At 48.3% G+C, this 24,590-nt stretch overlaps 1 protein-coding gene and 1 pseudogene across 1 annotated transcript in view; both read left to right on the top strand.

The window, feature by feature from the left end:
* ATP9B (ATPase, class II, type 9B) overlaps window positions 1-24,590 on the top strand; it is a 194,110-nt gene that overhangs the window by 158,465 nt on the left and 11,055 nt on the right. Inside the window, exons 14-22 of the mRNA XM_006897229.1 lie at window positions 1,000-1,112; window positions 10,195-10,443; window positions 19,397-19,558; window positions 20,114-20,206; window positions 21,202-21,285; window positions 21,476-21,646; window positions 22,453-22,551; window positions 23,972-24,061; window positions 24,404-24,548. Of these exons, the coding sequence (XP_006897291.1) occupies window positions 1,000-1,112; window positions 10,195-10,443; window positions 19,397-19,558; window positions 20,114-20,206; window positions 21,202-21,285; window positions 21,476-21,646; window positions 22,453-22,551; window positions 23,972-24,061; window positions 24,404-24,548 (1,206 nt within the window). The remainder of the gene's footprint in view (window positions 1-999; window positions 1,113-10,194; window positions 10,444-19,396; window positions 19,559-20,113; window positions 20,207-21,201; window positions 21,286-21,475; window positions 21,647-22,452; window positions 22,552-23,971; window positions 24,062-24,403; window positions 24,549-24,590) is intronic.
* Window positions 5,045-6,151, top strand: LOC102875333 (annotated as a pseudogene).

Here is a 24,590-nt window from a genome sequence, read left to right as displayed (position 1 = left end):
GGCACAGCTGGGATGCTTGTGGAAGTGCACAGTGTGTGAGCACAGCTGGGACGTTTGTGGATGTGCACGGGTGTGAGCACAGCTGGGACATTTGTGGATATACATGGGATGTGAGCACAGATGCTGGGACGTTTGTGGGTATGCACAGGGTGTGAGCACAGCTGGGACTTTTCTGGGTCTGTACGGGGTGTGAGCATAGCTGGGACATTCGTGGGTGTGCATAGGGCGTGAGCACAGCTGAGACACCATTAAGTGTGTTTGAGATGTGCACACAGCTGGGACACTGGTATGGTGTACAGTACGTGTGCACTTTTCCACACCCACACCGCCCAGGTCACCTGCAGATCCTAGTACACACTCATGTGTCACCTGGCCTACACGCACACCTCTGCATGCACCACACCATACATGTGTGCATGTCCCCTGGTCCATATGCATGCCACCTCGTCCTGGTTCTAAGCATCAAACAGATGCTCCGGCTGGCAAAACTGTGAGCTGTGTCGGTCTCTGCACAATTAAAAAGGAATGCTGCTTTTCACAGAAGTGATCGGGGGGTTATTTTTAAAATGGATGGACATGCAAATTCTGGGCTTTTACTGTCTCTCCCAGCATGCTCTAGACTGCCATTAAAAGACAGTTTCTAGTGTCAGACCTGTCCTAGAGAACAGGCAGCACGTGCCCAGCAACATCCACCCAGTCTACAACGGTGACATCTCTGTGCTTAGTGACATCTTAGCTAAGAGAAAACCGGAGGGTTTCTTCATCCAGCTAGAGCCACACAGGAGGTCACAGTTACTGGCATGTGCTGGCCATGCCAGGAAGACAATGCTAGCCCTCACCCATGGAGTGAGGCAGGGGAGGCTTCAGAGTGCTGTGTGACAGGGATGTTGGGGTGTGGTCAGAGGGAGAGCTCACCTGCACTGGTGGGAACCCTAACTGATGGTGTGCGGACCCTGCTCATTCCTTTCTTGATGTTGCTGCCAATGGCGGCTCTTCTAGGGACGCTGACTCAGAATGAGATGGTGTTCAAACGTCTGCACCTTGGCACTGTGTCCTATGGTACTGACACGATGGACGAGATCCAGAGCCACCTCATCACATCATACCCACAGGTGAGTCCTCACAGGTGAGGACATCGATATGCCTGCACAGCTATCAGTGAACAGGTTTGTATGTGGCACTCAGGCGGCGGCTCTGTGTGCAGAGCAGGACCGACTGTGGTGGGGTTCAGTGCACACTGACCAGAGCTCGTCCACCTCAGCACCTGGACACATGGGAGTGGGCTTGCCTACGCTGCTGTCATAGCAAAGTGGAATGTGAATCCTTTCTCTTATTCCATTTCCTTAGTTACTTGATGAAAATTATCCATCCAAAGACCATTTTAAGAATATCCAGCAGTTCTGTTTTTCTTCACAATTCTACTGCTTTTGTCGTTTTAAAAGATAGGAGGTTATTTCTCCCACATGTGTTCAATAAACAGAAGTAGTCACAGTAAAGCACCACTCCCCTTCTGCAGCCATCAGTTCCCAGCTGTCTTGTATCACTGGCAGGCGGCCCCCACGTTGTAGAATGTAGAAGGGAGGCTAGTGATCGACTTTGTTTTTTCTATACACTGTTAACATCTTTAGCCTCATGGACAAGTTAAAAGAGTACTCATTCTTGTTTTGATTTAGAATGCAATCATAATCTTACCCTTCCTTGGCACCTGAGAAGATCTCTTTGCAGTTGAGAGACAAAAATTGCTTGCTTTCAAGAGGGAAAGATGTAGGCTTCAGATGTAAAGCAGAGTGTATGAAGAAGAGTCGGCTTGGAGGGGGGATGTACTGAAACCACTCGATGTGTCGTGTGAACAGTTGACTTGCACAGTCGTTTTCCGGGTTTGTTGTTAGTTACTGTCTAGTTGGTATAGACCCCCATTTGTGCCTGTATAGCTCCTTCATAGGGTTTTCAGGCCAGTGGGCTTTTGAAGCAGATTGCCAGACTTGTCATTCCAAGGCACCCTGACATGGGTTCAAACTGCCAGCAAATAGTTAAGGACTGAACCCATGTAATGCCTCGCCTCAGCCCTCCCAGGTCCCCTTTCACAGTCATTGCACCCTGAGGATCCCTATTTATCCACTGAAGGAGAGCATAGACGATGGAAAGCTGCCGTTTCTAGGGTGATGGGCTGTAGTGACTCAGCAGTGAACAAGGACTGCTGTGGTAGATCAGTTATGAAATTTGAAACAGAAGGAGCAGCATGCTAGTGCTTGAGACGAGATGTAAGGCACCAGCTTGGATGGAAACATTAGGACACAAGGTTGCAGATAGTGTAACAGTGTTTTCTAGGCAAATGTAGATGCTGTGGGTCCGGGGTCCAAGTGCGAAGTACAGCCTGAGCCTGAAGTAGTGTCGAGCCACTACGTGTAGCCCTTCGGGAATGTACACAGCAGTAGCTCTTCATTCATATGCCCCAGTCTTGGCAGAGTGGACATGGCACTGTTACCTGTGGACTGGCGGGGACTTCCTGTAAGTGAAGGAGCACCTTCCCAGGGCTTGGCTTCCCAGAGCCTGGCTTCCCAGGGCCTGGCTTCCTGTCTTAAGTGTGAGCATTCTTGCTCTGCAAGATTCCTCTTCATGTGGTGAGTTATTATCTAATCCCCTCTCCTTGCTGTTCATGCTCTGTCTTCACAGTGGAGACATCTCAATGGACTGAGTGAAATCCTAGGTGGGGTGGTGATCAGAAGGTGAGGATCAGTGGTGGGCATAATAGTCCACGGCTCACCATTCCTCTGCCTCCAGCTCTCCCACTGAGGCTTACTCTTGTTACGGTTCACTGTCTTTCTGGCTGCATTCTAAACCAGACTCCCTCTGTTGCTCTCCATGTCCTTAAGGGAGCTCTGCCGTAACAAGGTGGGGCCTCAGCAGCCACTTCTCCATCTGCTTCAGATATGAGGCTGTGATCACTCAGGCCAGGCCGCTGGGACAGTTGGGAAGAGGGGTCTCCAGCTACCTTGATCCTGGCTCTCCTCCTCCTAGGGTCAAGCCTTGGCTGAACAGGGTTAGAAACATGCCTGAGGCTACCCCAGTTCACTGGGCTTGCTCCACCACCCTCTCACCTTCCATCCAGCCTCTCTCTCAACCGCGGGCACCATACCAGCAGTTATCTAGAACTTGTTCTTGCTGCCTCCAAATTTTGCTTGACCCAAGTCCCAGGGCCATGAGTCCACTCCTGTAGGCTGGGAGAGTTGGGGGTGCAGGCCCTACTCCTGCAGCTGTCCTGTAGGGCCCACATATGGCTGCAGAAGGCAGTGCCGATGACTGTCAGCCCTGGTTTTACCACAGTGCCTTGGGACTGTTCTAACCAGTGCAGGTCTTAAACCCTTCAGTGTATGTACTTCAACTTTTCCCTGCTTAGTTCCATCAGTCTTCTCCTAGGTAAGCTCCTGTCACTGCTCCTACTCCATCAGAAGCCCTGTTTCAGCATGTGCTTGTTCTGTGTGAACGTGGTCCCTGTGCTTGCTGATTCTGCTGGTGGTCTCACCACATCGCTCAGTGGACGCTTGTCACCATCCGCTTCTGGTCTTCCTGTGGCAGTGCCATTGAAATCCCGTTCGTTGTGTGATTCATGGTGATCTTATAGGATAGAGTAGAATTGCTCTGTAGGATTTCTCATGTTGAGTGTGTCAGTCACAGCTGACAAGCAGGTTTTCAGGAGCAGCAGCTCACATGGGAAGAGATTGCCTATCCTTCTCCCAGTTCTCCCAAGGAACTGCTGGTGGAATTGAACCTAATACCTTTGGGATTGAAGCACAGCTTTTTTTATCCCCCCCATTTTTATTCTTTTTTGTGTGTACCATCAAATCAGATCTGACTGGTGCAGGAGGAGATTGCCTCTCCTGCAGCAGAGCATCTGGTGGATTTGAACCGTGTACCTCTGGGATTGCAGTGCAGCTTCTTGACACTAGGCCACCAGAGCTCTTGAAGCACAGCTTCTTTATGGAACTAGATTACTATACCTGTATCTCGTGGCTGGCGGGTGTGACTCAGTCAGCCCTTTTGGGTAGGCAGTTGAATGGTCACCCGTGTGTCCTTAGGGCTCCTGAGTCTCTATCAGCTCCCTGCCTTGTGCCTTAGCTGGCAGCACTCTGTGAGCTCTCATCACTCTGTTAAAGACTCTTTAGTGATAGGTGCTGTCGTCAACTATGAATTATGGTGACCCTATTTGTGACATAACAAAATCTTATCCAGTCCCTGTGCCATCTTTACAGTCTCTGCCACCTGTGCTTAAGCCCATTGTTGATATTTTTGTGGAGGTTCTTCCTCTTTCTCAGACCCTCCATTTTTCCAAGCATGATGTTATCCATAATGTCCCTGCCTGGTAACGTACCCAGAGTATGTGAGACAAAAATCTCACCATCCTTGCTCCTAAGGGCACTCTGGCTGTATTTCTGGCAAGATATAGTTGTTCTTTTTATAGTCTTTGGTATATTCAGTGTTCTTCACCAGTATGACAATTCAAAGACATCAGATCTTTGATTTTACTTATGCGTTATCTGAGTTTCACTTGCATATGAAGCAATTGAAAAAATCATGGCTTGGGTCAGGCACATCTTCATCTTTAAGGTGTCAGCCTTGCGTTTTAGCACTTTAAAGAGGAGGTCCTTGGCAGCAGATCTGCCCATTTCAATGTGCTGCTTGATTTCTTATTACTGGAGTAAAGTTTTCACCCCAAACAGTGAGAGAATGGAGTATGCATTTTATTTTGGCCAGTATATTTCATTTAAGACTCTATAAATGAACCTTGAAGAAACATGCCTCAAATGTTCTCAAAATTGACCATACTGCATTGGCTTGACTTTGAGTTTTTAGAAAATCTATTGGAGATTTTTTAGGGAGCACCAGTGTCCCGGCTGCAGGAAGGAGGAGACAACTGAGTCACTCCCGTGTCTCAGTCCTTCCCGCCTGCACCGCTGTGGGCCAGCCGCGGGGGGATTGGGTGACCCTAAGGCTGCCCCAAGACCAAGTCCCACTGCCTCCTCACCCGCAGACCGATGACCACAGCATGTCGTCCTCGGGCCCCGCCGCAAAGGGAGAGGGAACCCCCACCCAGCCCGCCTCCGAGATGCGGGGCACCTGAGAGGAAAGTGAGGAAGAGGAGGAGGAGGGGGGAGATGAAGAGGAAGAAAAAGAAAAAAAGTCTTATTGTGGAAGGCAAGCGAGAGAAAAAGAAAGTGGAGTGATTGACCATGCAAGTCTCTTCTTTACAGAAAGAACCTTTCACAATTGCACAAGGAAAAGGACAGAAACTTTGTGAAATTGAAAGGCTACATTTCTTTCTGAGTAAGAAGAAAACCGATGAACTTAGAAATCTACACAAACTGCTTTACCACAGACCAGGCACAGTATCTTCATTAAAGAAAAATGTGGGTCAGTTCAGTGGCTTTCCATTTGAAAAAGGAAGTGCCCAATATAAAAAGAAGGAAGAGATGTTGGAAAAAATTCAGAAATGCTTTGTTGAAGAGCATCTGTGAGGTTCTTGATTTGGAGAGATCAGGTGTAAATAGTGAACTAGTGAAGCGGATCTTGAATTTCTTAATGCATCCAAAGCCTTCTGGAAAACCTTTGCCAAAATCCAAAAAAGCTTCTAGCAAAGGCAGCAAGAAGGAGCGGAACAGTTCTGGAATGGCAAGGAAGGGGAAGCGATCCCAATGTCCTGAGATTCTGTCAGATGAATCTCGTAGTGATGAAGATGAAAAAAATCAAGAAGAATCTTCAGATGATGAAGATAAAGAAAGTGAAGAAGAGCCACCAAAAAAGACACCTAAGAAAGAAAAGCCTAAGCCTAAAGCTGCTTCTAAAAGTAGAAAATCTGCAAAAAGTGCTAATGTTAAGAAGGCAGATAGCAGCACCACCAAGAAGAATCAAAGCAGTTCCAGGAAAGAAAGTGAATCAGAAGATAGTTCAGATGATGAACCTCTAATTAAAAAATTGAAGAAGCCTCCCACAGACGAAGAGTTAAAGGAAACAGTTTAAAAATTATTGGCAAATGCTAACCTAGAGGAAGTCACAATGAAAGATTTGCAAAGAGGTATATGAAAATTATCCAGCTAATGATTTAACTGAAAGGAAAGATTTCATAAAAACAACTGTTAAAGAGCTAATTTCTTGAAATAAGACTCGGCCCATGGATTTGAAGATCTGATTTATACCAGCAGAGAGAATGTATTTCTTTTCCTAAATCCTCCTTAAGCATTTTTTTGGTAGGATTTACCACTGACCTTTTGATCTGGAGTGTTATGTAAATCTGACTTTGCCGTTTAAATTGCATTTCTATGCATTTAGTTTAAATCTTGCATGACAGTAATTCTTTTCTTGTATAGTTGTATTCTGTACATTTTTAATTTCTTTATATAAGGTCGTAGATTCTTAAAACTATTGTGGTTTTTAGTGTGCTTTATATTAGCTTGCTTAAGACTTTCAATCAAGTAGAATGAAGGCTGTTATTACTGGCATGTATACATGCAGTGAGTATTGCATTATTTAGTATATGGAATATTTTGAATACACATTTCTTCTTTCATTCAGTGGCAGTGTGTTCATCATATTAAAAATTTACAGGCTATAGCTGTCAGATGACACGTCTGACCTTTTCTCCTGCGTATGTGTATACAAGTCCACTTGTCAGCATGACAGAAGTGACAAATATTATTTTTTGTACTTTTAAAAACAAATTTGTTATATATAAAGTTTTTTCATTTCTTTTGTGCAGATCCATTTTTAAACACATATAGATAGCAGTCTTTATAAACAATGAAATGTCAGTGTTCAGCCAGGTTGGTATGACAGAGCAGTCAGCAGTATTCAGTAAGCACTGAAGGGTCTGATCTTTCTGCTTTGCCTAGACAGTGTCATCAATTTGTAGTTTTAGTGCTAACTCTGCAAAAATGTCTATAGGTACATTTTATATTCATTTCAAACCAAATTCGACATAGCAAAACTTAGGGAAAGGGTGAAAATATATATAAGCACACAGGACTTATGGTAAATCAACTGGTTTCTATTTGCTTTCATGCCTGTATAAAATGATTTCTTTCCAGAAACCCTGGCAGCCACCATAATTATGATAAAAGTACTAGGGATAATGCCAAAAGTAGACAGCAGTGGCTATCTGACAAAATATATCTAAAAAGGAAACATTCATATTAAATCTAATGTATTTGTGGAATCAGGGCTGTTAGGTTTTATATTTTGGCCAATCAAGATTCTAGGTGATCATTTCTAGGTGAACACTCCTGAATTAGACCAATATTATCTTTTATATTGACTCTCTTAATTAGTTTGATATATAGCTATCTGAATTTTAAAACAAAAACATCTTTATGAGAAAATTATCCTTTTGGTGTACCAGTAGAGTGTTTAAGATACAAATACGTGGATCATAGAACAAAATTTTATGTATTGGTTGTTAACAGGTACTGTCATAGGCTTTACTTCTTTCTTGATTGAAGATATTGAGGGAAGCATACGTAATACAAATTAATGGAATAAGTAAGACCTAAGAGTTGGCCTTTGATTTTAAATATTTAATTTGTTGTTATAAGCCTTGACAATGAAATAAAAGTTTAAAAAGTTAAAAAAAAATCTATTGGAGATTTTTGCTTTTATTTTGAAGACAGAAGATGTTGATTGGTGGTTTAGAAAAGTCGCTTGTGGTGCTGTAGGGAATGGTTAGGATGAGATTTGAGAGGGCTGGTCAGGAGAATGTGGGAGAGGGAAAGTCAAGTCAAAGTTCAGGTAAGAGAGTTGGGAATGTCATTTATGTCCTGTCCTTGGCACTGAAAAGGTGACAGTTGGGGTTCCTAAAGAATGATCATTGATCCCTCTTGCTCAGTCAGCAGTGCTGATCTGGACCCAGCCTCTCTTCTAACCAGTCAAATAAAAACAAACCAGAACCATTGCCATCTGGCTGATGTCCAACTCATGGTAATCCCCCATTGGGTTTTCTGAAGCTGTAATTCTTAACAAGGACAGAATAGAATGTTCCATCTTACGGCCCAGCAGTTGGTAGATCCAAACCACAGGCTGGTCCAGCATGTAATGCATTACGCCACCAGAGCTCCTTAGCCTTCCAAAGAGAGGTTGTCAGAGAAGCAAAGGCCTTTTTAGAAAGCAGGGGCAAGGAGCATATGAACAGGCAACATACTCTGAGTAAGTTACGTAAAGTGACAACGTCAGTGCTGATGGAAACATCTACTTCTTTTTCAAGCACAGCTGCCATCCTCTGGGATCTCGTGGGTTTGGTTCAAGATCACTGCAATGAAGCTACTATCACAATAAAAGCAGATAGACCTTCGGGGTTCCTAGTGCGTGTGGGGAAAAAAACAAAAACAAAAAGCCAGTCAGCTCAGAGGCAGGCTGTGGTCCTGCACCTCTGTGTCACCAGGTACAGCAGAGGCAATCCGCTTGCAGACCAGCCTCAGGATGGGCACACACCATCCATGTGTGCACAGGCTTCTCTGTCAAGCCAACGACATGGGTCGTGTGGGCACCTCCACTTGCCATGGCCTTGAAGTTGGCGGTGCAAGGGTGGTCCAGTCCTGCAATCTGCACAGTGTAGGGTGACAGCACCAGACCCTGGAGAAGAGTGTTTCCCAGGCGCCTCTCCATGTGCTGATGGATAGGGCTCTGCCCACTGGAAGCCTGGGAACCCCTCAAGGAAGGAGCCGTGGAGCTCCAGGGGCTTGCTGCACCTTTCCTGTTGGCTTCGTGTGCGTACCATGCTCCTTTGGAAGCAGGCTCACGCTGAAGGGCCTGCTCATCCTGTCCACCTGCTTTCAACTTCCTGAAAGCCTTTTGTGTTTAAAACAGAACTTGAGACAGTCTGCTGTGTGCTTTTTTTTAAGATGCTGTCATGTGAAAACAAAATCATCTGTAAATACTTTGCATGTGTAAATGTTTATACACTTGCATATGGATGTACAGAACCAACCAATCATTAACTAATTTGGATGTGATATTAATTCAGCTATGGATTTAATGATAAAATATTTTGTATTCCAAAATACTTATCCGTGAAGAGAAAAAGAAAAACTAAACAGATTACCTCTTTGGGCTTCAGTGGTGCCTCTGGCGCTGCTTCTCCAGAACATTCTGCTAGTTTGCCCAGCAGTACTACAGAACAGTTCCAAGGAAACTGTACTTTTGCTTGGAAAAATTAAATACTAAGATGAGTCAGGGTACAAATACAAAATACAAGTGGTGAGCACTTCTAAAAATTGCTTGTGTTGAAAGCTGCCCGTGTCCCTTTGCACAGTTTGGCTAAACTGTGTCTTTATGTGAATTGTGTCTGTATTAACAAGGTGGCAAGTCTGGTGGGCAATTGTAATATCGCATAGCTCTTATATAGCCTGATTTAGGTCCCTGGTGGACGTGCTGGCAGAGAAGGCATGGTCTTTGATAGAGTTCGTGGGAGATTAGCTTACAGAAGCATCAGCTGGCATGAGTGCATACAGCACCGTCCTGGCATATGGCAGCATCTCCTCTTGTGCATGGTGGAGCTCGTGGCAGAATTCAGGTGCTGACGGTGCATCCTGGCTGGGTAGCACGCCTGCCACTCAGTTTTCCTGTCTATTCATTTGTTGTTGGGCACTTAGGTTGCTTTCATCTCTTAGCTATTGTGAATAATGCCACAATAAACCTGGATGTGCATACATCTTTTTGAGTTGTGGCTCTCGTTTCTTTAAGGTATATTCCCAGTAGTGGAATTGCTGGGTCAAATGGTATTTCTATTTCCAACTTTTTGAGAAGTGCCAGACCACCTTCCATAGTGGCTGTACCATTTTACATTCCAAGCAGCAGTGAATAAGAATTCCAGTCTCTAGGGGAGCTCTGGTGGCCTAGTGGCAAGGAGCTGCAACTACAATCCCAGAGGCACACGGTTCAAATCCACCAGATGCTCTGCCGGGGAAGGAGGGACAATCTCCTCCTGTACCAGTCAGATCTGATTTGACAGTACACTTACACAAAAATAATAAAATTAAAAATTTAAAACAAAAAAAAGAATTCCAGTCTCTCCACAATCTCACCAACATTTGTTGCTGGCTGCCCCATTGAACTTTGCTATTGTTGCTGGCCAGTGTATCTTTATTGCAGTATATTCATTTAAAAAAAAACTATGTGTTCATAATTGTAATTGTATCTCCTGTTTTACAGACACATTCTCAAGCTTCTGGGAGTGGTACCAGTTGCACACCGCCAAGGAAGGCTCAGTCTTCAGCCCCCAAAGTCAGAAAGAGTGTCAGCAGCCGGATTCACGAAGCTGTGAAGGCCATTGCCCTGTGTCATAACGTGACCCCCGTGTACGAGTCCCACGGTGGGGCTGCTGGGGAGACAGAGCACACAGAGGCAGACCAGGACTTCAGTGACGAGAACCGCACCTACCAGGCCTCCAGCCCTGATGAGGTAAGCAGTTTTCGCCTCAGGTCTGTACTGCATTCTTCTGAGCCCAGAGCGGGCCCCTGCGCTCACTGGAGGCCAGTGTCTGCTCTGCAGGTGGAGGACCTGAGGGCCTTTACCACAGCCTCCCATGCTGGCACATGCGTTCCCATGGCCCAGAGGACCCTGCGCCCAGGTCCCACAGGCTGCCCATATGGGCCAGAATCTCAGCGAATCCTTGAGGGGCATGTTCTGGAGGCTGCTTGTCTAAGCCCTCAGGTCTGCTCACATGTGGCCAGGGAGTTTGCACAATTCTGATCTGAGGTCTTTATTTCAAGAGAAAATGATGATGTCAGTCATTTGGAAGAAATCCATATTAGACAGAAATTACGAAATTGTAATTATGGTATGTTAATGTTTTCTACCTTGACCTGACTGCAGTCCTAGGAGAGCTTATCAGCATTCCTCATAAACTCTGCCCTCAAGATCTCTCAGATGATCCTGTTACGGGACCAAGCTGGCCATCCAAGGAGAGAAGCAAGCTTCTGCAAATACTTTCTAAAACTGAGTCCTAGACACTTTCTTTGTAAAAAGGCTTTAAACCCCTTCAGTCGAAGGTGAAAGGAAAAACTGTACTGGACGTTTTAAAGAGTGAGTGTGAGGATCTTGACAGCGAGCTTACTGGAAAAGGGGAGACTCTTTGTCATAAAGCTTCACAAACAAGGGGCAAAAGGCCACTTCATGCACCCTGAGATAACGGAAGGGTCCTGGCGGTGCAGTGGTTACATGCTTGGCTGATAACCAAGAGATCAGAGGTTCAAACCTACCCGCTGCTCCACAGAAGAGAGACGGAGTCCTTCCTGTACGGCTCGCAGCCTGGGAGACCGAGGAGCCAACACTCTGTCACCACCATGTATCTAACCAGGTCAATATCACCAAGCAACAACATAACTGTACTAAAAAACTCTGATGTGTTGGCAAACAGAGAGAGGAATCAGAAGCCTCCTAGAACACTGGTGAGTAGGTCAAATGGTGCAGCCACTGTGGAAACAGCTGCCAGTTCTTCTGACAACTACCAAATCAACCACAAGGCCACACTTGCTGTAGCTCAAGCAAAGCACTGCCGGGCAGTAGAATGGCCTGGGAGGGCTCCAGGCTACCATCTGTACAAAAGCAGGGGTCACTCCTTGCCTCTGTGGGGCAGCCAGTGGACTTGAACCACCAAACTTTTAGCTAGCAGTCAAGCATTTAACCGCTGCATCACCAGGGCCTGCAATTTCCTGGGTGTTGTTGTGGTTCATTGCCTTCAAGTCGAGCACGACTCATAGCAACCCTATGAACAAAAGGCCTGAAGCCTTTCTATAACTATCGATGTTTATCAAAGTTCACAGAGCTTCCAGAGGCATGTTGTCTAGGTAGTGGATGCCACTCCTCCTGCCAGACCTGTCTTAATCTGGGAGCTCCACCAAATACCATCCACCATGGGTAACTATTAAGGCATTAGACACCCCAGTGGCACAAGGTTCAGCGTCATAGCAACCCCAGGTTACCTCAGTTCAGCATATCGACAAAAGAACGTTGTACCACTTAGAAGAATGATCCTCTAAAATAACAACCAACTTTAAATACAAAGGCCCTCCCCGAGGTCTTGTTGACTCTAAACAAGATTCTTAAATAAAAGAAACAACCAATATAGTATGTTGTTGTTGTTATGTGCCGTTGAGTCACCTGCGATGTATAGCAACCATATGTACAGCAGCTCTGAACCCTTCCCTGTCCTGAGCCAGTCTCACTAATTCAAACACATCAACCCCTGTTGCCCCAGATAAAATCCATCTTATCCAGGGTCGTCTTCTCCTGTGTTGTTCATCATTGTCTCAACCTGGAAGCAACCTATAGGTCCTTCAGCTGATGACTAGAGAAGTCATGTGTAGCCTTTCCCTACGGTGGATCTGGTTTGGGACTAAAGAATGATGCTGTGATACATTTACAAATAAACCTGGGAAACATTGGCACTGGGAGAATGAAGCCAGGCTCCAACAACTACATCTGTCTGACCCCGTGACCCCATTTACATGAACCATATAGAACTAGCACATTGGTACAGGACAGAAGTTAGGTCGTTGTTACAGAAGGCTGGGAGATGGAGATTGGTGTGATATAAAGAGTAGGCAATTACTCTTTGGGGGACAAAATGGTTAGAATTTATTGTACTAAGGGTTGACAACTCTGAAAGAGGTTGTGTTGTCATTGTTAAGTGGCTAAGGCATAGGACTTGCGACTCAGAGCTCAGCAAAATTATTGATAAACAAAATGACACAAACATGGTCAGCATTCCCAAAACTCACCAGACTTTCTGCAGAAAGGATGGCAAGCAGCAGCCCCACAAAGTGACCCAATACAAGAAGGCCAACGTGCTCTGTGCTCCCAGGAAAAGCGGTGTCACGACAGGAAGCAGAGGGGCTACGGTGGGCAGACCAAGCCAGTGTTCTAGAAAAAGGCGAAAACTACAAAGAAGATTGTGTCAGGACTTGAAAGTGTTGAGTCAAACTGCATATGTAAAAGAATGCTGGCTGTCAAAAGCAAGCACTGTGAACTGGGACTAGGTAAGAAGGGAAAGGGGGAAGTGATCCAGTTCTAAGCTTCATCTTATTTTATCAAGATAATAAACTCTTGAGATATTCATGTTTAAAAAAAAATGGCAACAGACAGCATAGATTGTAGAGTGGATTCGTGCCAAAGACTAAGCAAAGTAGCAGGTTATGACATGAAAAATTCAGTCGTAGAAAGTCCTAGTTCAATTTCTTAAGACAGGTATAAGGATACAGCTAAATTTTAATTCTACAAATATTGCTATTGAGTGCCATCAGGTCAAGTATGACTCATAGAAACCCTGTGAACAACAAATCTGAACCCTGTCCTGTCCTGCCCTGTGCCATCTTTCTTACCCTCGATACATGTGAGTGCATTGTCGTAGAAACTATCAGTCCATTTAATTGAAAATCTTCCCTCATTCACTGACCTTTCCAAGCAATAGCCTCTCCTAACAACATTTCCAAAATACCTGAGACAAAGCTTCACCATCTTTGCCTCCAAGGAGCACTCTGGCTGCACTTTCTCAAAGACCTGTCTGTTCTTTTGGCAGTCCATGAGATACTCAGTGCTCTTCTCCAACACCACAACTCAAATGCATCAGTTCTTTTCCTGTCATCCTTATTCATTGTCCAGCTCTCAGATGCATAGCAGGTGATTGGAAAGACTGGCTTGAATCAGGCACACCCTAGTCTTCAGACTGACGTCATTGCTCTTCAGGACCTTGGAGACATCCCTGATAGCGGACTTTTCCAGTGTTGTACACCTCCTGATCTCCTGACTGCTGAATAAGAGGACAAGCAGAAGCACAATTCAGCCGTGTTATTGGTGCATATGGGAGTGGAGGGGCCTAGGGCTGCGGCATGGAGGGAGAACCATAAAGAGTGAGGTTGCTAAAAATTTCATATTGCTCAGTGTGGTTTTAAGGGCCTACTGTTCAAAATCATTTCCCTGTCCATTCACTTACTTTGCCATGTGGGTGGGCCAGAATATGCAAATAGAGTGTGTTGGCTAGTCTAGCCATTAAATGCAGTGACTCCAGCAGCAGAATTGGAGAAACCTCACAACTGTTCACTCCACAGGACAGGGGCTAATAGTCAGCTTTGGTCACAGCACATGTTGGCCCTTTCAGGGTGTCTTCCTATCACAGACTCACACACACACACAGCCCACCCGCCCAGGCACCACTCCTCTGCCTCTCCTTTTCAAAAACACTTCTCCCCATGGAGGCCTCTTCCTACAGTCTCCTCTCCCAACAGCCACAGCTGGGTCCCCACCACTGTGTCTCCAGCAGCATCTTCTCCCCACAGATGTGTCTCCTCTGGGGCCAGTGTCCTCACAGCTGCGGCTCCCCTGTGCTCCCTGTAGAGGCGTCTCCCACAGCCGTACTGCTGAGAGCTCCATGAGGCTGCTGGGACCAAACCCTCACATGGCACAGGCTCCTGAGAGGGGCCCAGCCAGGTTCTCCCTGGGGGCCATGCCTGGGAGCTGGAGGCGTAGGCAAGGCCCTGGCCTCCGGAGAACCCTAAGGTAGCCATGCTGAGGACTGAGGGCTGCGTGCTCACTGTTCACGTCCCCCGCCCTCTGAAGAATGCCAGGGAGCCTAGCCAGCAGGCTCCTGCTGTAGCACTGGGCGCAGAAGGGAACTACAGTGCAAAGAGGCGGCTTTGGAGAAGGTGCAGCCCCACTCCTCAGTGTCGGCACCGTCCTGCCAGCCTGCTGTCCTCCAATCCCTGTATCCAAGTCTTGTCCACTGGTGAAGACTTTGAAGATCCCTTTCAGTATCACTATGAAGTTTTATAGGCCTTCTTGCACTACAAATGTGTATTAACTCTTTTTTTTTAAATGTGTATTAGCGCTTGTTAACCACCTGTTCCAGCCCTCCAGATCAGATTGGAGATCTCACAGAGATATGGGTGACTGTCGAGTTTAGAAATTGCTTCTCATCAGCATTCAGTGCAGTGTTAGAGCACAAACACAGGCCTCTTCAACTGCTGTCAGAGCGAAAGGGCCACATTGGTTTTGTCTTACAAAGAAAGGGTTGCATGTGTTGCTCTCACTCCCTCCGTCCTGGAGCTTGTCAGAAATTCCATCCAGTTGTGGCCTAAAAGGAGTGTTTCAAGCCATAATCATGGGAAATTTAGACATGGATTTTTCCCAAGAAAAATACTCTTATACTCTGTTAAAAATCTCTTTCCTTACTATTCCATGCCGAAAATGGTGCAACTGTTATTGAGCTTACTGAGGGTCTTTAAGCCTTAAAATTTCATGAGAATCATAACACTTTTTAAATCTTAAGTAGATTTAAAGACGTCCCATAAGAATCATAACACTTTAAATCTTAAGGAAATTTAAAGATTTAAATCTTTCACAGTAAAGAATTCATTGATTCAAAGATTACTAAAAACAGAAATAAGAGGCATTGGTCTTCAGTTTGACTTTTATGTATAAAATGTGCCATCTTTGCAGGCTGGACAATGATTTGAGGTAGCAGAAGCCACCTGTGCCTGGCGGCCGAGCCACACCACATTAGCCTTCGGGAAGCCTGTAGCTGCTGAGCTCGCCATGAGGGTGACCCTCCCCACACTGCTGGCTTAAGGCACTGGTAATTGAATAAAGTGCCGAGAATACTGCATCTTAGAACTTGATTTAGGGAGATGGCTCAGTCGGGGTTTTCTGTTTAACTTAGCTCTGATCTGTCACCGTGTGCATGTGTGAGCCTTGGCCATCAGAAGCTCTCTGCGTCCTCACTGCATTCCCACCCTCTCTGCAGGGTTATACTATCTCACATGGGCCCATGATGTCATCTCAGGTGGGCTTGTGTCTTGGTCAGGTGGACCTCATCTCCATGTGGTCAGCAGATGGTCCGCGTGAGCCATGTCATGGTCAGGAGGGTCTTGTCCTCAAACCTGCTGTGTTGTGGGCTCATGGACATTCCATCTTCAGACAGAGGCCCTAGTGGTGGGTGCCCAGGCTGCCATTGCTGTTCTCCACCATGTAAGTGGTTTGGTTTTCTGTTTCTTCACTCGCCTGCACAGGTGCACACATGTATGTTTATCATGCAGGTATGGCATCCAAGGCATTAGCTTCACTCCCAGAAGGTGATGCATTTGCTGGTCTGATGGCACTTTGCCTATAGGGTGTGGTCAGGATTGCTATCATATTCACAGTGTTTCTCATGATAGGTGATGAAGATTTAATTTGCGCTCGGAGAGGAGCAAAGTTTCGTTGACATGTCCCATTGTCTCCCTGAAATTCATGGGCAGGGTCAAAGACCAGTCCTGCTTAGCTGTGAAGTCCAGACAGTAGATCTTTGCCTGATACAGGGACAGCTAAAAGGACCAGGGCAAAGTAGGAAGAGCACCAGGTACACAGGTACAGGCTCCTCTGGGAACCCACACCCTCTCCTGTGCTGAAGATAACAGCATGAATCTTTATGTGAGTCCTGCAGAAAAGCCATCATATTCTTTCCCTCCATGGCCACAGACACACAGTTCCCTCAGCTTGAAATACTGCTATAAGGCGGGGGGGGATCTTCTCAGCTAAAATGAATAAGCAGCCACACCTGCTTGAAAATAGAGACATGACACAGCCTTGCTGGTATGCACCGGGCTCCCAGGGAAAAGGTGTGACCTCATGGAGCTTCTGTGGTGCGGCCAGCCTGACTGGTGTCCCCCATCTGCTCGTGAGGGCTTTAACCCTGGCCTTCTGTCAGCCTCCACTTCTTCCAGGCCAGCTTTATTCCTCTGAAGTCCATGGTATATTCTGTGTCCCTCACCAACATCATCATCCAAAGGCGACAGGCCTTGTTACTCACTGCCCAGCTTTTGCCGCGCTGTCTCATGGTTGAAGACACCACAGTCAGTGTCAGGTGCACTTCAAGTCTGCAGGGTGACACCTTTGTAAACACTTTGAAGTGGTCTTGTGTAGGAGATCTGCCCAGTATATGCCATCAAACCCCTTAATCGCTGTTTCCAGGTGCATTGATTGAGGTGCAGCTAATGTTTACCTAGGAGTTGGCGATTTTAACGTATTTTTCCAGAGACTTGCGATGACCATTTTACTATGACAGTGTCATTTTCTTTTCTTGTGGTCCTGGCATAGTAAGGCAGGCAGTCGCCGGTTGAACAGTGTGCCCAGGGGCAATTCAGTGGCCATGGCTCCATTCTTGTGCAGCCATGTACCTCACTACCCTTTTCCCAGTTTTCCACCACAAGCACTCTGCTATTAGCCTGCTCGGAACGGGTTTCAGAAGGGATCTGCAGTTGCCTGGACTCAGAAGCAGCAGTGGACTGCAGGCTGAGGCTCCTCCTCTGTAAGCGTTCAGCTGATCCTGCTTCTGCCTTCCATTTCTGCCATTGTGGCCACCTTCAGGGCCCAGCTGTCACCCACAGTGGCTGGAGGTCGACGCAGAGCTGGCCCTGGGGTGGCTTCCTGTTCGTCTGCGTGCATGTCCTCAGAGGAGCAGGTTAGCAGTCCCTGGACTCCCTGTGCAGAGACTTGTCCATCTCGCTTCCTCGCGTGTGTGCGTCAGATGTCTACGAGCAGAGAGATAACGCTTAACTAGAATAAAACTGTGGGTCCTTTTGTAAAGTTCTCACCATTATTTTCTGTTTCACATGGCAGCTGTGAACTACTGAGGGAACACCTTCGAGGAGTGATTGAAATGAAGGGTGATTCACATAAAGGTGTCCTTGCGACCAGTGCCCGACACAGACTAGTCCTGTTCAAACAGTGAGAGGAGATGAGCAGTGAAGAGCGTGCTGGAGCGGCCGTGGGAACGTGCTCTGGCTCAGGGAGAGTTCCAGTCACACCCTTGTCGGAGCTGTGTCCTCAGCTGTGCAATTGATGGGTCCCTCCTAGGTGCCGTGTGCTCCCCTGTACATTTGATGGGGCCCGTGTGCGTCCAGTGTGCTCCCTGTGTTTGTGGGTGTGCTTGACTACCTTTGCTGGTCTCTGTGTACGTGCTCTGTGCTAGACCATGCATTTAGTGTGTCTTGAACTCTGCTGTGGAGTGAATTCCAACTCATAGCCACCTTCTGTCAGGTTTTCAGTACTTTCAAGTACAGTGAGAGGCCTTCAGTCTCTTAAAGAGCAGCTGGTGGATTTGAACCTCTGGAGACACATGCCTTTCAGTTAACGGCATGAACTGCTACAGGGTACACAAAGCTACCTTTGGTGCCTTTAACTTGGCAGTTAGGGTTAGGAGTTTGGTGAGGACACATAGAGTCCCACTGTCAACTTTACGTTTCTGAAGTCACAGGCACTGAGTACCATTTGTGCTGATGGTCCCGCATCTCATTCAGAGTGTAACTTGGTGCTGTCAGGTACAGGGCTGTGGGACCCAGCCCAGAACCAGGACCTGCAGTGGTGACGCACAGCTCTCTTGGCGCAGCAGGCACCTGCCAGTGACTGTGAGGCATGCAGGTGGTTCTTGTGGCTGGGCCTCCGCCGGCCAGACCCCAGAACTGGAGCCACCAACAGTGTTTCTGTCAGTGTCACATCAGTGCTGGTGGCTGTCCGGTCCTCTGCTAGGCTTCCTTGAAGCATGAGGACAAAGGAGCCACCTGTCCTGCCTTCTTGTTCCTCAGCACCTGCACCGTGCTGGTGGTGCTGGTTGTGTATCGTCAAGTCAGAACCCACCCTTAGCTGACATTCCAGTGGGTTTTCAGAGGCAGTTAATTGCACAGGAGGAGATCGCCCCTCCTTCTCCTGCCTGCACAACGGTGTCTTCCCTAATTAATCCTCATCAGATAGTGTTCTGAAGGCCCCAGACCATTGTGTTCAGAAAACACTTGTTATCATGACAAGTCTATCCATAAGTAATTAACTATAAATTTTTCTTCCCTTTTCCTTTAAACTTATGAATGAATGATGAGTTTGATGCTAAATCGCTGATGTCTGACTTTCGGGTCAGGCTCCATGCCTGGGGACCTGTCCACAAGCCCATGCACAGCCTGCCCTCACCTGCCCAGGATCCGGGATGCAGCCACCATGGCCCAAGCCCACTTTCTCTGTAGTTTTGTCCCCTTTAAAGATCAGGCCTGTGGGTCACATACTGGCTGGCCAGCTTGGTCCACAAACCCTGACTAGTGCGTGAGGTCCCTCTGTCCCACCACATGTAACCTTTGCTACCAGGCATGGAGGAACCTCTGTTACACATTCCCAAGTGACAGCCACGTGAACCTGGCATCGAGGGACAGTGATGGCCTGTTAAAATTGGCATCAGTGGTCATTTTGCAGTGATTCTCTCTGTTCACCTGCAGCAGTGCAAGCGAGGGTACTTGGCACAGCTGTGGGAACCACGAGCCCTCAGCCAATCACAGTGATGCTCACTGCCTCGCCCACCTTCACAGCAGTGACCTCCCTATGCCACGGTTCCTTCTAGGTCGCCCTCGTGCAGTGGACAGAGAGCGTGGGCCTCACCTTGGTCAGCAGGGACCTTTCCTCCATGCAGCTGAAGACGCCTGGAGGGCAGATCCTGACCTACCATGTCCTGCAGGTGTTCCCCTTCACGTCCGAGAGCAAGCGCATGGGCATCATTGTGCGGGTGAGTGTCCACACCTGGTCACCCCACAGTGGGGGCCACAGCAGCAACTCGCGCACAGGTGGTCAGCTAGCTTTTATTTCATTTCAGAATACTTGCTTTGTAAACTTCACTGTGGCAAGCTTATGTGATCATGAAGTTCACCTGCTTTTTAAGTCCATTAAACTGACACAAACAGTTCTGCAGAGTCAGTGCTCATGCTTGCGAAGGTGCTGTGGCTGTCAGGCGAGCGCTGGGGGCACCACTAATAGCTCGCATCCACAGCATCAGTCACTGGTTTTGTCCACAAGTGACTGTGCCAGACCATTTGATCCTGCACGTCTGGCTCTTCAAGCCGCAGACATGAACCCCCGTAGAGTTTCCCAGCAAAACCCAGCAGTAGGCCTGGATGATCAGCGTACTGGAAGCACTGGATGCAGATGGTCGGCAGCAGACGTGTACCTTGTGCTGCAGACTCACATCCTGGGCTCCATCAGTCCTCCACCGGACACCCCAGGAGCCACTTGGGACAATGTTCTGGTGACCGCTGGCCACCCACCTTTGTTTTTTCTGCCCCAGGAGGAGTCCACAGCTGAGATCACTTTCTACCTGAAGGGTGCTGACGTGGCCATGTCCACCATTGTCCAGTACAACGATTGGCTCGAGGAGGAGGTGAGTGGAGGGATTAATGTGCAGACTGTCTGCTCAGTTGGGTGAGCAGATGATAGGAAAAGATCCACCTCCCCCTGGCCTTCACACGCTGCTGTGGCGGAGCCTGCTAGCAGGCCCATGTCACAAAGCGTCCTACCACATGGGCAAAGGGCCAGGCATTTCCAGTCAGGACCCACTGTCTTCGAGTTTCCACCTGTGGCAGCCTCCGCTGGGCTCTGAGGCTGTGACTCTTGAAGCGAGGATGCTGTCCATCCGTCCTCCCGGAACAGCAGTGAATAGGATGCCGACCTTTGCATTAGCAGTGCAGGCCCTGAGGCACTGGGTCAGCCTCCTAGGCTTTCCAGCTACTCCCATAAGTGGTGCCAGTTCTCAGTTACAGAAGCAGAAAGGAATGGCATGCTCACTGACAACGAGTTGTTTCCTTTGTGTGGAAATAACTCGTCTGCTGTGTGCATGAGTGCCCGAGGGTATATAGCACAGGTAGCCGGGCAGTGTGTGTACAACCAGAAGCAGTGAGGCACCAAAGCCGTGCCAGTCTTGACAGAACCTCTGGGGCTCTGCTGCTTGGTTCTCTTGGGTAGCTGTGAGCCAGAGCTGACTCGATGGCACTTAACAGCAGGCACCTGTGAGTGTCACGTCACAGAGGTCCCCCAAGCCTGACGCTCCCCTTCCGTGGAGCCTGCCCTGTGGACCTTGAAGTGTCGAGCTCATTACAGGTTCGCCACATGACAAAAATTAACTGCTTATCCGAGGACGTCTCATTAGCCCATTTAACCAATGGGGAAACTGAGGCTTGAAAAGGTCAGGGAGTGGCCTGAGGGTCCAGAGAACTCAGCCCAGACCCTCAGTGTGTGCCCCTCCCTTGCAGCCAGGGTGTCCTGTGCCATGGAGGGTCGGTGGTCAGGGGTGGCTGTCCAGATTACACTGAGCCCCCTAAAGCATCCCTGGGAAAGGGCTGTGCTGTCCCTCTGTGTGACTGTGGTCTCTCTCCTCAGTGTGGAAACATGGCCCGGGAGGGCTTGCGTACTCTCGTGGTGGCCAAGAAGTCACTGACAGAGGAGCAGTACCAGGACTTTGAGGTGGGCACATGCCAGTGAGCGTCATCCTGGGGTATCACGGCCTCTCTTAGCTTCCTCACTGTCCCGTGTTCACATGTCTCCCCCACAGCTGGGGCGGGGTGGGGTGGGGGTGGGGTGGACTCTGCTCCTACCATCCCTCCCCCACGGCAGGGATGACAGGCCCATTCTCACAGTCTCAATACTCCCCCAGAACCGGTATAGCCAGGCCAAGCTGAGCTTGCATGACCGGGCACTCAAGGTGGCCGCTGTGGTCGAGAGCCTGGAGCGGGAGATGGAGTTACTGTGCCTCACAGGGGTGGAGGACCAGCTGCAGGCTGACGTGCGGCCTACCCTGGAGATGCTGCGCAACGCGGGCATCAAGGTGTGGTGTTGGCCCGGGGGGAGGGAGGATGCTACCTGGGGAGTTGTCCAGAGGGCATCAAGGAGGGTGCCGCCTGAGGGCTGGGGGTCTTCCTTACACCCTCTGTCTCAGACTACGGTCCCAGCCCTGCCGCTTCCACATTAACGGGTCCCCATTGACAGCTTGAGGCCCTTCAGGTGTGGTGGGATCCCAGGTTCTTTTGTGGTCTTCCTGGGCCCTCTCCTGTCACTGTGGATGGACGTGTTGGCTTGGGGCTTTGTTACTGGATGTCCCCACAAGAAGCACTTGAGGTCTTTCTCATTTTGACAAAAAGCAGAAACTTAAGTGAGCAGTGTTCAAACACCTGCTTTAGTTTTCATACCATTTATACTTTCGAGCTCATGTCAGGAGTCCACTCCCCGCCTTTCTGGCCAGCGATGGCCTGACACTGCTGATTGCAGCTTATGCCTCACGGGGGGGTCACATGTCCAGGAGGAGGGGTTGTGCTTGCGTTTGCATGTCCTGCACACGCATGTGCTGTGGGGATAGACCTGAGGCGGTCACTGGTGGCCGTTTGTGTACCCAACACTCACATCCTGTGAGCATGGAGCTAAGATCATCACTGGGGGCCGTGTGCACACACACATCCTGTATGGATGGACCCGAGACAGTCACTGGGGACTGTTTATGTAACCCCCCATGTGCGTCCCGTGAAGATGGACCTGGAACATAGCTCCTCTTGTGGCTGTGCCCTGAGCAAGCTGGTCTCACCCTGACGGACGAAGACCTGTGAGGAGCCACAAAGCTGTCATTAGCTCTTCTTCCAGATCTGGATGCTGACGGGAGACAAGCTGGAGACAGCCACGTGTATTGCCAAAAGTTCACATCTCGTGTCTCGGACACAGGACATCCACGTGTTCAGACCGGTGAGCCCTGTGTGTGGGTCTTGTTGCTGCCCTCTGCCTCTTTGTCCTGCAGCACAGTCCACGTGGAAGGAGCTGTGGCACTCTGGCCAAGGGCCGTGGTCGTCTGTTGGACACCACACAGAAATACACAGAGAAATGACATCCTTCATCCTGGCGTGTGTTACTGTTACTTCACAGAGCAACAGTGGTTTTTATCTACCACTGACTCCAAATTAATTAGTTAATTAGCTCCAAGAAAATTAACAGAAATTAGCTAAGTGTGTGTTCACTATATGCAGCTAGTCATGACTTCATTCCTTTTAAGCAAAACATGCTTAGACAGGAGAAGAGCAGAGTCTCAGAGTGAGGCACACTCGCACCTACAGAAACGTTATTTCAGGGTCGTTTTTACAGAAACGTGGTTTGTTCTGGAAGGACAGTTACAAGTGATCCTTGGTGATCCACAGCTCAGTTATTAATGCTTCTGATCCAACTTTAGATCCATTTTATTTGACTTTTCTGTGTTATACACATGTGTTAAACTTTTTTATGGTGAAATCTATCTATTTTAAAGTGAATCTGAAGTTTAATTCGAACCATAATTCTGAAATTGTTTGATCTATTACATTCTAAACAAAATGCATGGCAGAGAGAGCAGAAGCAATTTTATGAAAATACCTTGTATCACTGGACATGTTAGGGAAAAATGAGTATTTAAGTAAAGGCAGAATTTAAATAATTCTGAGGACCTCTGGTGGGGCTGTGGCCAAAACTTTAGGCTTCTGAGCCAAAAGGTGAGAAGTTTGAATCCACCTGAGGGTTTCCCCATGTGGAAGGAAACAGCTTTTGAAATCCTGTGGGTAGGACAGAGTGCAGAGTGTGGGCAGGACTGTGTGGATGGGACAAATTGTGGGCAAGACACAGTGTGGGCAGAACAGAGTGCGGAGTGTGGGCAGGACGGAGTGTGGAGTGTGGGCAGAGTGGAATGTGGGCTGGACGGAGTGTGGGCAGAATGGAGTATAGAGTGTGGGCTGGACGGAGTGTGGGCAGAATGGAGTATAGAGTGTGGGCTGGACGGAGTGTGGGCAGAATGGAGTGTGGAGTGTGGGCAGGACTGCTCTGTCCTGAGGGATCACCCTAAGGTGGAAGTGCTTGAGCAGCAACAGGTTCAGCCTGCTGGTCCCCAACTTCATCTTCTGGGAAATTCATGACCCCCTGACTGCAGAGATGGCCAGGCACTCAGGCCACCCTGACCTCCCATCTGTGTTGGTCTCCAGCATGGTGCACTCGCATTCCTCATGGATAACCAGGGTATCTAGGCACCTCCTTGGAGAACATCATACACAGAATCATTTTTTATTTCCAATGGTACATCCAAGAGACCTTTCCCATGTCTGGACCTCAAAGACATGCTTTAATCCGGACACTTTCCACCACAAAGGTGACAAGTCGCAGTGAGGCCCACCTGGAGCTGAATGCATTCAGGAGGAAACATGACTGTGCACTGGTCATCTCCGGGGACTCTTTGGAGGTAAGGCTGACCTGTGATCCAACACCTGCCCACTCTGCCTAGACATGGAGACGCGGCATATATGCCAGCCTCTTGCATCTCTAAATAGATGAATGTGATCTGGGCTGTGGTGGGCTGGTCTGCAGTGAGGTGGGTTGTGGTGTTCAAGACATTGATGAGCTGGGCTGTCGTGAGCTGGGCTGTGGTGGGCTGGATGTGTTGTGATGAACCATGGTGGGCTGGCCTGTGGTTGTAGAAACTATCATAGGCCAATCCAGGCAATTGCGGCCAGTCCAAGCCATCAGGGGCTGGGTCCCTGTGTCCACCTGGCTACAAGATTTGCATCGCGGCTCTGTGTTCCAGGTGTGTTTGAAGTACTATGAGCACGAGCTTGTGGAGCTGGCCTGTCAGGGTCCTGCCGTGGTGTGCTGCCGCTGCTCACCCACCCAGAAAGCCCACATCGTGAAGCTGCTGCAGCAGCACACAGGCAGGCGCACCTGTGCTGTCGGTGAGGATGCTCAGCACCCAGGTGGGCGCAGGTGGGGGTGAG

The sequence above is a fragment of the Elephantulus edwardii genome, unplaced genomic scaffold (assembly GCF_000299155.1).
Source record: "Elephantulus edwardii isolate Elephantulus edwardi_28Jun2011 unplaced genomic scaffold, EleEdw1.0 scaffold00207, whole genome shotgun sequence".
NCBI lineage: Eukaryota > Metazoa > Chordata > Mammalia > Macroscelidea > Macroscelididae > Elephantulus > Elephantulus edwardii.
This window is presented reverse-complemented; position numbering and strand designations above follow the sequence as displayed.